This window comes from Anser anser, assembly GCF_964211835.1.
Source record: "Anser anser genome assembly, chromosome: 4".
Lineage (NCBI taxonomy): Eukaryota > Metazoa > Chordata > Aves > Anseriformes > Anatidae > Anser > Anser anser.
Window position 1 is genome coordinate 21609642 of NC_139724.1, and position 15213 is coordinate 21624854.

General features: G+C 41.4%; 1 protein-coding gene across 10 annotated transcripts in view; it reads right to left on the reverse strand.

Annotated features, from left to right (window-relative positions):
• The window catches only part of WWC2 (WW and C2 domain containing 2), a 99376-nt gene that overhangs the window by 83393 nt on the left and 770 nt on the right, over positions 1-15213 (reverse strand). For 4 of the 10 annotated variants that reach the window (XR_014583890.1, XR_014583891.1, XM_083834831.1 and 1 more), the window contains exon 1: positions 14999-15147. The exons of 4 other annotated variants lie outside the window; for them this stretch is intronic. Coding sequence is in view for 4 of the 6 variants with exons in the window: in XM_083834831.1 (XP_083690957.1) it covers positions 14999-15069 (71 nt within the window). In the remaining 2 variants the exon portion in view is untranslated. Of the gene's footprint in view, positions 1-12208; positions 12267-14998; positions 15148-15213 lie in introns of those variants that run through there. 2 more of the 10 variants (XM_083834833.1, XM_083834830.1) reach the window with 1 other exon arrangement.

Genomic DNA, 15213 nt, shown 5'->3' on the forward strand with positions numbered 1-15213 from the left:
TGCTATGCTGTAAAGATTTGAACTTTATAGGCAAACACATTAAGGAAGAAAAGTAGGGCTTTGCAATAAAATAAAGCAGTTAAATTCTTTCCTAAAGGTGATTTGCATAGCTCTTCACTCACTTTTTCAGGATATGGTAATTTTATCCTCTCTCAACCCCAAATCCTGTGGTCATTAGTTTTTACACTGGTCACATAGTGGAAAAACTCTGTTCTTTATTGAAGTCCGGGTGAAAGGGCCTAAGTTCTGTCCTTTTTGCTGACATCACTGCTTCGTGCCAAAGAGACAAGAAGTGTTTCATTTTGCCCGCATCGCATTTCTTTTCTCCTTCACTTTACTACTTTCTCTGTGTTGAAGTCACTGTGTTTCTAGCACTTACATTAACAATAAATAGATTGTAACGAGGTCTCTAATTTGGTTTACACAGCTTATATAAATAGTAACATCACTTTAAAGAACCACAGACATCCACTAGCAGTCTGAGTAACAGTACAGCTCATTTCTTAACATTACAGTATTTCAGCCATTATCAGCATTTCTGCATCAGCACTGTCCAGAAGTGATTTCTGCCTTCAAAAACCTTCATAAAACCCATTTGGTTTTTGGTAGTGACATTTGGCTTCGCTTGACCAGAGCCCGCAGAAGAAATGCACAGCCTTGTGCAACAGAGACATATAGGGTTTGTGAAGAAACAGTTTGTCTTCTTGTCTGTCCGAGTCTGGACTGTTCTTCCTGCTGTCCCTCTGCAACCAGCCGCGGGGAGATAGGCAAGGAAGCAGCAGTGCTTGGTGACCCTCACCGGCAGCCGAAGAATTAGTCCGGTTGATGGAGCATGGTAATCCACCGTACCAGCTGAAGAAAGCAGGCTGGAGAATTTTTTGATCCTTTCAGCGGGCTTTGAGAAGACAAAATCTTTTCCTCTCGCTAACCTGACTAGGAAGTTTAACTAATGCCCAAAGGGCCTTTACCATACCATCACACGCTATGTTTAGGCCATAACCAAAGGCCTTCATGGGTGGCCCAGGTAGCAGCAATGTGTTGTGACTGACAGTGTTCTGGATAAGCCTGGGTAATTGCTGCGGGCCGTGAGGACACGGGCAAAGTGATCCATGTGGTGGGATGCTCCTGTGAAAGTCACTTTAGGCAGAAAGACCGCTAAGTCTCTGTCAGCAGAGCAAAGCAGGACGGAGCAGCGCCCGCAGAGCACGGTTTGCAGCCGCTGCATACAGAACGAGGCAGAGAAGGGTCAGAAATCCCTCAGCTGAGGTACAGGGGATATCTGCAGCCTGCCATAAGAAACCAAACTCCCTGCTAAGACAATACAAGGACTGAACCACCCCAACGCTGACCTTTGTGTCCTTGTTTCCTTCTGTCTTGCTTCCTCCAGCTGCTGTAATACCTCAGAAAAAGAGAGCAGAAGGGGGGAAGCAATTTCCAAAGGCAAAGGTAGCCCAAAACTCAGCTAGAACCTTGTGAACTCGGTTTTTAGGGATCTGCAGAAGGAAAGCCTGGCTCAGCCTGTCTGCGGGGCCCAAGGAGCCGACCTAACAAGAACCGCACCGAGCAAATCGTGCTCCCCATGCCAGCCACCAGCAGCCCGAGCTGTGCTGTTAGGCTGCCACGCTCAGCTGGACGGTGGACTTGGGCACAGTGAAAAATGTCGCTCTCCCCTGCTGCCATCACTCTCACCTCCTTTTATTCATCCCACGCTACCCTTACAGACAGGGTGAGATACCTGGGCGGGCTACGGCCCCCTCTTTCCATCACCCTCCCATTTTCTGCTCGTTCACTGGAGCGATGTTCTGAGTGAATACAGGAAGGCCGTGCACCAGGAACAGCGGGAACACGGGGCACGGCAGCTGAAGCTGGAAACGGCTGTTGATAAAAATCTGAGAGGAATTTATGGAGATTACGAATTGTCTCTGGTTAAATATTTCTAGTGATAGGCACACCTCACTGCTATCGAGAGGACAACAATTACATTTCACAGGAATTTTTACAGCATTGTTTCTTTTTATTCCTCTGTTTGCTTTTCCCCTCCAGAAGAACTTTTGCAATGTTCCATTTTCCAAACCGGAGGCTGATTTCCCTCTTGCCTCAGGTTGCAGGCGTGAAGGAAATGAACCAGGGCGTTCAGGTACCTGCCCTGTCTCCTTCATCAGGGGGAGATGGCTTTTCCACAGCACCAAGTCACTCTGAGTCCGGACAGGGACTGGAATCTGATTCCTTCACATTCCAGAGCAGCGCCCTGCCTAACAAGCAATAAAACCTTCCCAGCCTTTCACGCTCCCAAAAGGGCTCCCTGACAAAATTTTCATCAACACAGAAAAATGTAACATTTTACACAGACTTATCAAGACTGCAAGTTTTGTGGAAAAAAAAAAAAAGAAAAAAGCTGTTTATTCAAAATATTTCAGCTAACTTCAACTGTCACTTTGTCTCACGACATTCATTTCCTCTCTTTTCTTCTGCCTTTTTAGTGACAGTCCAATGAAACATCAACCTCTGAAAAACATGTAGCACATTACTGCCATAGTGATACTTTAATAAAGTATTAAAGCAGCATCGCTTTTGTACACCGCTCTTCTGGATGTCACTTGGCACTCTCCCTGCAACAAATGCATCTTTTATAAATTAAGCAGTTTCCAGTCCATCAGCAACTATTAGTAAAATAATCATTCATTACAAAATTTACATCTTCGGGGGAAGAATAATGCAAAATAAACAGCATGTTTATCATTTTTGAAAGAAGCATCTCTGAATATCTTAGCTCGAAATGACTTTTTTTTTTTAAGAAGAAAAAAATTAAAGAGAATTATTATTCTTCCTAAACTTGCAAGAGTCTATGAAACAAAACTGCAGAAGAAAGAAGATTAGAAAATGCTAGGATCATCAAGAACCCCATGTAATTTAAAGACAACTTCAAGATAGCCCCCAATCAAACCAAATATGCAGCCAGCAGGGCAATTCTTTCAAGTATTCATCCACAGGTAGTAATTTAAAAAACAATCACAGTGGTGAATAAAAGCTGTTATGATCTATGAAGTACAGCAAGGTGCCATTCAGGAGTGTTGTTTTCAATCATCCCTATCTCTCAAAGTGCTTTCTGGAACAAACTTTAAAATGTTGTCCCTTCCAAAGTCACATTTGGAGGAACTGACAAAAATAATAATGAGATGTTTTGAGTACATATAACTAGGACTAACTTTAAGATTACACTGCAAATAACATAGCCCTCACGCAAGTACCTTTAATAAACCAATCACTAGATGTATATTACATTTTCCCCATCAAATTCTAAAATTCAAGGTACATGCTAACTGCTGGGTGTCAGAGATCTATTTCACTATTACATAGCGGAGAAAGAGTCTTCAAAAGAAGAAAGCTGATTTCCATACTTTTGCTCATAGGATTTATTGCAAGAGCAAAATAAGATCTACATTATTTTGTGGACACCGCTGAAGCAGGTAATGATTCTGTTAATGTCATTACACGGCAAAGCACCACCAGTAACCTCCCCCTACCCTCATAATTTCCATTTCAGTACAGCACGTTTTAGTATCCTTGTCTTGTAACTCCTTGGTCATCATTTAATTTTGCCATTAAAGGTACAGGTGTTTGGGATTAATGACTTCGTGGGAGGTATGGTCCTAGGTGCTTTCCCTGAATTTAAACAGATTGGATCAACACATTACTTCTCTGGAACAAGGATTTTTTTTCCAAAATATCACGTTTAGTGAATTTGTTGATCTCCCCCAATAAAGCCACGTTTTGCCCAGTCAATAATGCAAGAAACGCAAGTTATAAAACCCTGAAATACTTGTTTTAACACTTACAGGTCTGTCTTCCACAGAATACAAATAGGGACAGGAAATAATGGGTTTAGGAGGTTCTAAAGAATTTATTTAATTTATTTATTTAAAGGCAAAATACTTAACTCTTCTACATTTGTCCTCAAGGCTTATTTTTCTTGCTAAAATTTTGCCTGGAAAAAAAAGAAAGTTTTGATGATTTTCACATATTCTGAGCAAATGGGCCAGCCAGGCCCTGAATGCAGATCAACAACCTTCCATGGCACAGCATTTTACATCGCTGTAAGCAGTGCTAGCAAGTGAGGCAGAACAACACAACAAGCAAGCAACATGAACAAGACCCCAAAAGCCTAATCCACATCACCATAATAATTTGCTTTGCTATGAGCAATTCACCTTCTAGACTGAAGTACCAGTAAATTAGCTAACACAGCAGTCTAACTAAGGGAAATTCCTTAACGAACCTCAAACTTTAGTTCACTGAAGTCTTTCTCTGAAAGAGTAGATAGAAAAACAGAACCTAGGGATAATAAATGGGGGGGGCATGGCAAAAAAAAAAGGGAAAGAACATCAGAAATTCAGAAACTTGAAAAAAAAAACATTTAATGTCTCAGTTCCTGTGTATTATGCCTTACTTACTATAGTAGTAAACCACTGACTGTGTGAGCCTGACTAAAGAGCACACAGTGTTTGTGTGTTTTGCTGCATCCCATAATTTCCCTAGTCATTTGAACAGTATTTCAGGAATGTCCCGCAGAGGTCTCAGATGATTATTCACATCCATAGCGTTCTACCATTTACCAGAATGATTGTAAATACTTTAACTGTTCATTTCAAACACTGCAATACTCATGACGTGACAGAAGAAAGGTCTTTACTCCCTGTCAGACTACCCTGAATTGCATGCTCTTATGAACAATTATTTACTACTTGATGTCTCAGAAAAAAAGTATTTTAAATATTTAATACTTCCATTCCAAGTGATCCTTCTTCACGCTGTAACTCACTGAAGCACCACCTCAGCCTGCCACTTCTGTACAAAACAAAGCTGACAACTGCAAAAGAACGTGGGAAATAGGAAACACTTCAGCCAACCTCCTACTGTACAGGAACATTAGGTACTGTAACACAGCAGTAGCTGGAGCTTCTCTCCAGGTCTGCATTCCAAGCTGGTATATTAAAGGGAACGCTACCCTTTACTTCAGAGGGAAGAAATTCAAGTCAGACCTTCAGAGGCTGCAGCATCCGCGCAGCATTCTGTTTTCCCTCTTTCACTCCAACGCTATGGACATTCCAATTCCAGTTTTGGCAGTTTATCGTTGCACTCTCTGGAATTTAGTACTGAATAGTTTCATGCCTTAAACTCCTATCATAGCTTATCTTGCAAATCTCTCTTGGAGAGAAGGCCACAGCACTCCAAACGAGAATTGCTCACCACTCTGCAGTTGTGTCCAAACTGAAGAAAACAAAACAAAACAGAGAGGAGGGGGAAGTGAATGCAAATCTCTGCACCTTGTACTAAATGTCTCCAGCAACAACAACAAAAAAATACCATTTAGGTCAGATCGTGCAGATAATAAAACTGTCCATTACTGAGAATGTGAGAAAAATCAATCAGTGACAAAAAAAAAAAGATATATGTAATGTTTGCAAGGTTATACTTCAAAATTTATCATAAATGGCATAACGTGTTAAGACAGCCTATGACAGAAAGAACTAAAAAGGACTTGATTTTTTTTCTTTTGGTTAATGTGAATACACATCATATAGGTCTTGGGAATATGGGGTCAGATTGGAATGGATTTGAGTGGGCTTTGGCATGCCCAGGTATACATCCCCCAAGAGTACACAAAAAGCATAATTAAGCCCCATATACCTCTCAAGGCAGAACCATGACCTAACTTTTTTCAAAGTTATGACAACAAGCAACAAATTAGGAAGGGAAGCTATGAGTTAATGAATTCCCATCCAGTCATTATGTCCTAAAGAAAGAGGCTACTAAGCTCCTAAACTTCTGAAAGCTCACAAGTATCTCATGGGATGTTTGCTGTATCTCTTTAAAATCAAAAGAAAACATTTGATATTGCACTAGTCAGTGCTTCACCAAGGAAGCACGTATACATAAAAATAATACCTGAAACAAGTCTTACACAGTGTAACTCAAGGCAGCCAAGATGTTATGAAGTTGAAATCAAGCCCCAATTAACAACACATATTTGACAAGAAACGTAGAAGTGCACCTGAGTGATGGACTACCTACGGAAAAGAGACATCATTTAGTTCACGAAGAATTTTTTTATCATGTGCACATCAGACAAAAATGCAGAAGGCAACATAGTTGAAAGGAGCCTTATAAGCAATAGTAACCACAGAGTACACCAGAGGAGCAAAGTGCATTACATTCTATGACATGTCCCACTTCCCCAGTGCCCTCCCCAAACAAACAAAACCAAAACATTCGCTCCCTTGTTTGGCTTGCAACTACTCCAGCCTTACTGCACTACAAACCCTGCTCCCTGGCAATGGTCCCCACTGGGTCTTTGTAGAGCAGAAGGCAAACCAGCATCCCTCTGCTCAGGCTCTGCATCAGTCAGGCTACAGCGAGGACAGCAGCACCCACCTGGAGGTCCTATGCAGCCAGAATGGCTCCTGAACATGAATCAAATCACAGGATGAGAACTGTAACCATTTGCTAAATAACTGCGTTTTACAGTGGAGTTTAAAAATCAGAATTACATCTTTCTCTGATGCACAGTAACTGTTTATTAACCAACTGAAGTTTTGCACGTGGTTACTTATAACAGGAATTAGCTTTCACAGAGGCATTTTGTTAACACCCGTGAAAAGGCACAAAGTGTTAAGTCTACGTAAATGTTTTCAGCTTAATCAAGTAAATGCAAATTAAGAATGAAAGGACAAGACTTTGAGTAGGAGTAATTACTCTTCCTCGGTCAGATTATTAGGCCATGAGACAGATGCTTCTGGACAAGACCACAGTTTAACAGCTGACAGCATTAAACAAAGGAAAAATCCCACCCCATTGTTTCCTCATCAAGAGGAAATAAATTTCTTTCCCTTACAATTTTTCTGCAATCTACTACGGGCAGCAAGAGAGGTTACAAAGCCTGTGTTTTCAGCAGAAGTGGGCCATGCGTCCTCCTCCTCCAGAACCACTACAGAAACATCCAGCACATCCCCCAGTGCGTGATCAAAATAAATGCTCTGGTGTGCAGCAATATGGCGAAGGGCGCCTATGCTATAGGCAAATCCTGTTCCTTGATGAGATGCTACCAGGACATCCACCTGCCACGTAGCTAAGACGGGCACCGTTTGTCATACACTGGCAATGCTCACTGCCATGCAGCACCACGGGCTTGTGCTCAATCTGAAAACACCAGAAGTTCACCTGCCATGTGACTGGCGATACCTGCAGCTTTGTCAAACATTCTCAGCTACACAAGGCAAGCTGTTAAGAGCGAAGGGCACGGCACTGAATCAGAGCAATAATTCATCACCAGCCAGATCGCCAGGCCATAAGATAAGCTTATCTGGGCAAGACTACAGTTTCGCACTTGAATGTACTTTAAAAAGAAACAATAGGTGTGTAAAGCACTCTTCATCATTAACAACATGAGAAAGTTGCTAACACAAATAGAATGTCCTAGAAGGATTTAGTTGAAAATACAGATCCTTCTAGATCTTGTCCCCTACACTGAAAGTAAAAGCAAGACTGGTATTTCTAGACATTGAAATCCTGATTATAAGAACAAACAGTTTATTATGGAAAGCACTCCAGTATAGCTTTTTTATTTTTTCAAACAAAGACTGAAGTTTGATTTAATGAGTTGAGAAAAATAGTACGGATACACCAAAGTATGTCCAACCTGCAGCATTTTATAGCATGAATCAAGAGCAGACAGATTTTGAGTTTGCTGTCCCAAGACAATACATGTCTTTACATATCCAAACAGTTACTTTGAATACAATATGTATTCAGAGTTGATGAGATAAAGTTGCCTTTCTTCAAGTACAAACAGTATTCAAGTTCAAAGGATAGCATCTGATCTTGTTCTATGAGATGCAAATGATTGTTTCAGTTGACAGAATACATTCATATCACTGACATACTGCCTTAGCCCAGAAATCGTAAACAATTTAAAAAAAAAATCCAAAAGCAAATTAGCCATAAAAATGTACATTTTAAGAAAATAAGAAAAAAAGAAACCAAATTCTCATTATCCTTTTAAAAACACAAGAGTCAGAGACTGACTTCACTGGGTAGGAACTTCAGCACTACTGGTGGTTTTAATCAGAAAACGCCACTGAGAAGAGTATTCAGCAAAGCTCTAGATGTGCTATTTCAGAACAAAATAGAATAAAAATCCCACACCCACAAAGCAAAACCATATAGAATACTCAAGTAACGAAAGGGAAAAGATAAATTCTGCATCACGCTCCTTTTCAGCCACTGGCTGCTCCTTCCAAATGAGGGGCAAGTCAATTTGTCCATATAGACAAACAGCTCCAGTGTGCTTCACCCAACAAAACACTCAAAGCTTTGAGTTACATTGTCATTCTGCTTGCCTAACTTTACTGCAAGCCAACATCTGCAGGGTGAGATACTTTGCAGCTGAGTTTATAACATGTTGTATGAATAATGAGAAAAAAAAAATACTCCAAAAATCGAAGAATTTCTAATCTACTTTCATAGACAATGGAAATCAGCCATCCCCTCTTGCTCCCAGCTCTGGACTCGTCTCCTCCCTCTCAGCAGCATTGGTATCCATTCAGTGACACAAGCCAATTCTGCTGGAAAATAATCCTATAGAACAAGGGGTCTCATTTTAGCCAAATCACCTCCTGGTTTACTACTTATCTCCTCGTTTACTACTCAGTGGCAGGAGAGGGATGGGTGAACAGGACCGTGACAGCCCAGACAGAGGGATGCATTACCCCTCTACAAACCTCTTCCACTTGCCTGCAGCTTGTGGTAATCAGAATTTATATGTCTCAGCATAACAGTTTGGGAATCTCCGCATTGTTTTTATTCGCATCTTTCTGAAAATGTGTCACCATGGAAATATTGACCTTTGCTGGTCCATTTTCAATAGCTTCCTTTATTTCCATGAGTATTCTTCTGATTTCTAGTCATCTGAGTGATATGAAAATTATGAAAACTCAAATATCTGTAACATTTTCTAGACTAAAAAGAATGCCAACAACAACAACATATTTCACAAAATTCAACTTGTCTATCCATTATAAACATTAATAAGTGAAAGCAGGGAATCCTCTTAGCTTATTCTTCCCAATAGTCTTAATAACATTTCCAAGCACTGCATTTTAACCAAAGCATTGAACAGAAGTTTTTTTTAAATGGAAGAAGACAAGAACTAACACAAACTGTACAAATCCTTAACATTGTAAATAACTTGTCCTATTTGATCTCTATATTGACATTTCTCCGTACAATGAGAACTTCTTTCTCAGCCATTACTTCAAAGTAAAGCCAGTTTCCTTTCCCTGAAAGTATCAGGTAGTTCCGAAGGGTTTTTTTTTTTTTTTTTTATCTGTGGTAGGAAAACATCTCTAGCAAAGAGCTCTGCTCCACTTGAGAAAAGGTGTATTTTCCTTCTTGCGTACAATTTCTCATTAAACATGGCTTACATTGCGCGTGAGAACTACAGTAATGCTATCCTGCAAGTCAAGATAGGTTTTAATCAACATAGCTCCAGTAGGTAAGCACTGCAGACACAGGTCTGGATAAACCACAGTCTAGACCACTTGCCCCATTTTACGTAACAGGTCACAGTCCTTGGCTTTAGCAGTGGTACATACTTTGCACACATAAGCAAATAGTCTGCATTTCCTGACTTGTTAACTTTACATGCTCCGAGATGAAAGATACAGAGCAGCCCTATCACTCCCAGAGAAATAAAGAATAAAAGCGTTATCTGAGAGTTATGCAGCCATTTTCACTAATGCTAAAACCAACAACACATATCCTCAAGCAAATGACAGACTGGTTAAAAAACCCACAGACACAATCACTATGTATTTTAACACTGTCTGATGCTATCACAGCCATATTAGCGCTGTAATACTGGAATGCTACTTTACACTGGATAAACAAATGAAGGTGTCAGAAGTTCAGACACGGCTAGTCTCTCATTGCGAGTTCAGTACTTGCACCACAGGTTTTATTTTGAATAAATATGCAATTAAATAAAAGCAGTTCCCAACCTGTCATTGAAACCAGAATAAGATACCAGACAGTTTCACAGGGAATATGCACATTCCTGGACAGACAAGCAGACACGAACAAATTATGAATTATGTGGAGTGAGGATAAAGAACAAACAGCAAATGATGCTACAGGCTGAAACAAGGCAGGAAAAGATACTGGGAAACACAGGTGGGGAAAAAAAGTAATTGTTCTACCTCACTACACAGTTATTGCAAGTTGTACACTTCAGTGTGTCATCAAATGGTCCTCCACTGAATTTCCGGAACAGGCAGGTGACTTTCATATTAAGGTTATTATTTCCTAAGGTATGGTGAGGCAATCACTCAACAGCTCAATGCCACCAAAAACTGAAGGCCTCACTCCATCCTCCACTGCTAGCGAACAAGGGAGAAGCAATGTAAAATAGAAAGGGAATGAGAAGGTGAATCTTTCAGGGACAGTTTGCCATTAAATTGATTCTTTGCAAGCAGCACCCTGAAGAAAGGATTTATCAGGTCGTTGCTCCAGTTGTACCTTAAACCTGCAATGTGAAAATCTGCACTTAAAAGAGAATTAAAAACCATCCCTTTCAAAATGTAATGACTAACGCTTCAATTTAACATCATAATTCTTCAAAGGACAGGTGAATCATCCTCCTATTTTTGTCCCAATTTTGTGGACACCACCACTACTACAGCTCCTGGGGCAGGGGGGAGACGTGTCAGAAGTTGTTCCTGACCCACAGCCACCAGCGTCCCACAGAGCTGTACCTGCCTAGCACCTCTGTCACAGAACACCTCAGAAAGTAAGTTATTTTACTTATCGTCACAACACAGCTTATGTCTGTGCAAAAAGAACTGATCCAAACGTATTTTTAAATCTCTGATGGTACATCCCCATCACGCTATTCTCTCTTCCACTTTCTCCCCATTTTCGATGCTACCCTTAACTCCTACCAGCACAGTATCCCATATGCCCTGTTCCTCTGCGTTTCCAACTTGAAGTGGCTTGAAGTCTCCTACCAAGCACCCCTGAGCCACAGTAGTATCCAGGAAGGAGATGGGATGACAGCCCTCCTGCTCAAGTAGCTTCAACCTCTGCATCTTCCCTTCTCACAGCTTCTGATGTTCACAGGACAAGAGAAAGCAAGTTCCAGTGAAAAAGAAAGAAACAAAGTGCCCTTCATTTCTAAGGGAAAAAGACATGCAACTTTTAACTACCACCAACTAATGAAGTTCTAATTCAGACAGACAAATCTCACACAAGTTACAGAAATCCATGGTAGAAATTGTAGTGTCTTCAACTCCCCAAAAGATGAAAGCAGCAATGGAAACCGCATTACCTCCTTATGTCAGCACTATGAAAATTCTTTCACAATTTCTAAGTAGAAAAGCTCTCTGGTTTCTGCATATCCTGTGTTTCTCAAGCACTTGTTTATGTAGTTATGCCTAAAATTCATTTTAGGCAAGCTATTAAAAAAGTATATATATATATATGTATAAGTCAGTGATGCTGAGTAGTGGAGCATGGACCACTTATTATGCAGAAACCAGGAGACGAGAAGCCCTGCACTCCTGATGAGAAACCCAACCATCATCCAACTGCTGAAGATTTGAGCGTGCTGAGATTCCTATCTCCTATTCTGTTTCTCCTTGGTGCTCTACTCTGTTGGTTCCACCTAGGACTGTAACAAACATGAGGCCCACTTAAAATGTGCCAAATGATGGAAAAAAAATTAAAGTTTTCCTTTCTAAATTTCTGTCTCCACTCCAAGGCCTTCTTAATTGCCTATCAGAAAACAAACAAACAAACAACAACAAAAACACCTTATTGTATTTTAGCATCCTAGAAACTTGCAAGAGTTTCAAGGGAACTTCAAAGAGAATACAAATTCCTCTAGCCCTTTCACACCTTTTCCTCTGGCTCACTTTCTTCAGTCCATAGTTGTCTTTTCCTAAATTTATCAAGTAGCAGTGGGACACAATTGATATTTCTGGCTATTTCCCTTTCTACAATAAATCTCTTTCAAAGGAACTGATAAGATCAGTGAGTTCTCAGTTTGCTGTAGCTTGGAGGAGTCAGAAGAAATAACACCCATATATTTAGCCAGTGAAAATGTTACCACAACTCCCATGTTCTTGCCATTACATCTTCTCCTCCTCACACTTACATCTCAGAGTGCTCTCTCATTTGGGCCACCGGTCTTCAGAACAAACCAATACGATACCCTAAGTGTTCAGAGAGAGAAATCACTGTTGAACAGCACAAAACAAAACAAAAGAAACTAAAGAACAGAGCAATTCGAATAACTTTCACAGCACTCCCTGAAATACACAAGTCATGTCACTCTTGCCCTTGCAAGTGTGAGCTTCTCTAATGTCAACGGGTTTACTCAGATAAATGAAGTGGGCAAAACTGAAAACTGAGCCACGAGATTTTCTTCACAGCTGTACACAAAGTTATCATTATTGTCAACAAACCTGCACCACATAAGCAGTAACAGTTACATGTACTATCAGAACGTATAGAAAAGTAAGTGAAACAAGTACTAGTACATTTAGGAAACAAACAAACAAACCCCACAAAATTTTCCAAGAAGCCTAGGAATATGGTATTTTCAACTGTCAGGTTATTTCTAGACATGAATATTTTATACCAGTAACAAAGACTCCTAGTTGTGCCCAAACACACCTGACGACCCACAGACATATGGCTGTCGTCTCACAGTGCTAGTCTCCATTATTTGCATCTTCTAAATCAAAGAGGATAAAAAATTATTTTAAAACTTCAAGTGTCACTTTTCTTTGTAAAAATATCCAGGGAATGCTGTACAATAAAAGCAGAAGAAAAATGGTCCATAAAAACATACATATTCCACGCTTGCTTTACCAGTGAAAGATGTTAGGAGCCTGCGTACTGTAATATTCCACAAGTAGATTACGAAAACTTTATGAAAAACTCCATCAGAAAAAAAAAAAGTTGAAAACAAAGCCTGCAAGTATCATCGTACAAGGTAATGTGTTTCTCGTCTTCCTGTAGAGTCCATAGTCTTCATTCTGATGATCTCAGTTAAGTTTTAGAAATAGCACAAATCCAGATTTTACTGCAATAACAAACTTGGAAGATCACTTTTCAGTTTTTCTGACAGGAAGCCCTCATTTTGTCCTACATGGTTTCAGAACACACATTCTCTAAATACCTGGAAAATACAATGGAATCTAGAACAAAGCCATCACGAGACTTTCAAACAATTCTTAGACACTTTTCCAAACCAGGTCACCAATACAAACAGATTGTAAATACAGATATTGTAAATATAAGCAATGTAAACTGCAGATAAAATGGGCTTGTCAGGCTCCTGTGCAGGCAATTCAGCTTCACGGTTGAGCCATATATACTAAATTATGGATTTGCTGGAGCACCTAGCAGAAAATCTCTGTTTGTTTTGCATGACTGACAAGGGTTAACAATTATTTCCAAACACCACACTTTCTGAAAAAGTCTTTTACTTCCTTAGTTCTCATTACAGGCTATCAGTTCTCAGGACTTGATTTCCCTTTCGCCTGCAATCAACATATTAATGAAACAATATTTATCCTATACCTGTCAGATGGCAAACAGACAACCGTTACTCAGTCAGCTGCCCAGTCTATTAATGAGTGAAGACTCAGATGTTACCACCAACTATTACCAATAAATACCCTTGAAATCTTCAAGGCTACAGAATGTGTAAAAAGTAAATAAACTAATATACTTATGAGGCAGTATTATAACGAGTAGACTCAAATTTTCACTTTTTGCTTTACCGCAATTACACCATCTTATAATCTGCTTTGCAAACACAGAAGTCTAAAACTAAACTTTAAATATGTTATTTCTAGAAACAGTAAAAACAGGACTTCTTATTGTCTGCAGTGAAAAAATAAACTCAATGACCCCAAAAGGCCTATTTATTACAGGTGTAATAAAAACCACTGTCCTGTATACTTTACCAGCTCACTAATATTTACAAGGCATTTAAATTCCTTCGCACTTCAAACCATGCTAAGCATTACGTTTGCCATTACTGGAATTTGCTGTTATACCAAGTACAACAGAGCAGCAGGCCTGACACAGCACAGGATGCTTGTCAAAGCCCCCCTTTGCAGCTCACGGGCCGCAAACTTTGTCACAACGGCCTTTTCTAATTCCACCAGAGAAATACAATGCCGGGCCTTCATTTATAATTCAGCACAGCTCGTCCCATAAATTTATAATGCCTTTTAGAAGGTTTTGATAACTGGAATGCATCGTTGTATTTTATATGTAGTTATATATATAGGTTATGTATTAGAGGGAATACATGTAATTTCGTCATATAGGCAAAGTTTTGGTTTTTAAGAACTTTTCAGGACCACTTTGGCCACAGTACACGTTTTACCCCAGGTATCCGGGGCGCCCACCCTCACGCTGTTAAAAGGCAGCCCCTTGTGGAGCCTGAAGTCCCCCCAGAAAGGCAGGAGCCAGCCCCAGCCCAAAGCCCTGCCCCAGTGACTCATGTGCTCGCAGCATGCGAGCTGCTCGCCCGGCTCACGCCGCGTTTTAGGGCAGGTTTTGCCGATTTTAGCGCTGAGAGCTGCGGAAGGCAGCCAACGAGCAGCCCGGGGGTCTGAGAGGAGCGAGCCTTGCCGAGGCCTAGCGGACACACGAGGCCTCGGGCAGCCCGGGCTCCCTCCCCGGGGGCAGGGGAGACCGCCTCGGGCGGGACAGGACCGGGACCAGGACCGGGGACAAGGCCAGGAGCGGGACAGGACCGGGACCAGGACCGGGGACAAGGCCAGGAGCGGGACAGGACCGGGACACCGGAGGGGGCAGCGCCCGGGGGGCGGCCCCACAGCCGCCGCGCTGGGGGCGGCGGGGGAAGGAAGGATGGCGACCGGGCAGCGCCTCGGGCTGGGGAGGGAGCCGCAAAGTTTTGTACCTGTTGGGAAGCCCGGCTGCTTTCAGCGCCCGGGGCCACCTTTTGTCCCCAGGCCCCCGCCACCGAGGCATCCAGGCAGAGTTTCCCCAAACTCCAGCGACCCCGCTTGCCTCCGGAAAGAGTTGTGTCGTGTCCCGTCCCCCCCCCCGGTCCATAAAAGCCTGACAACATCAAGTCACCGAGGGGCTCGCACACAGTGTGCCGATGGGGAGGAG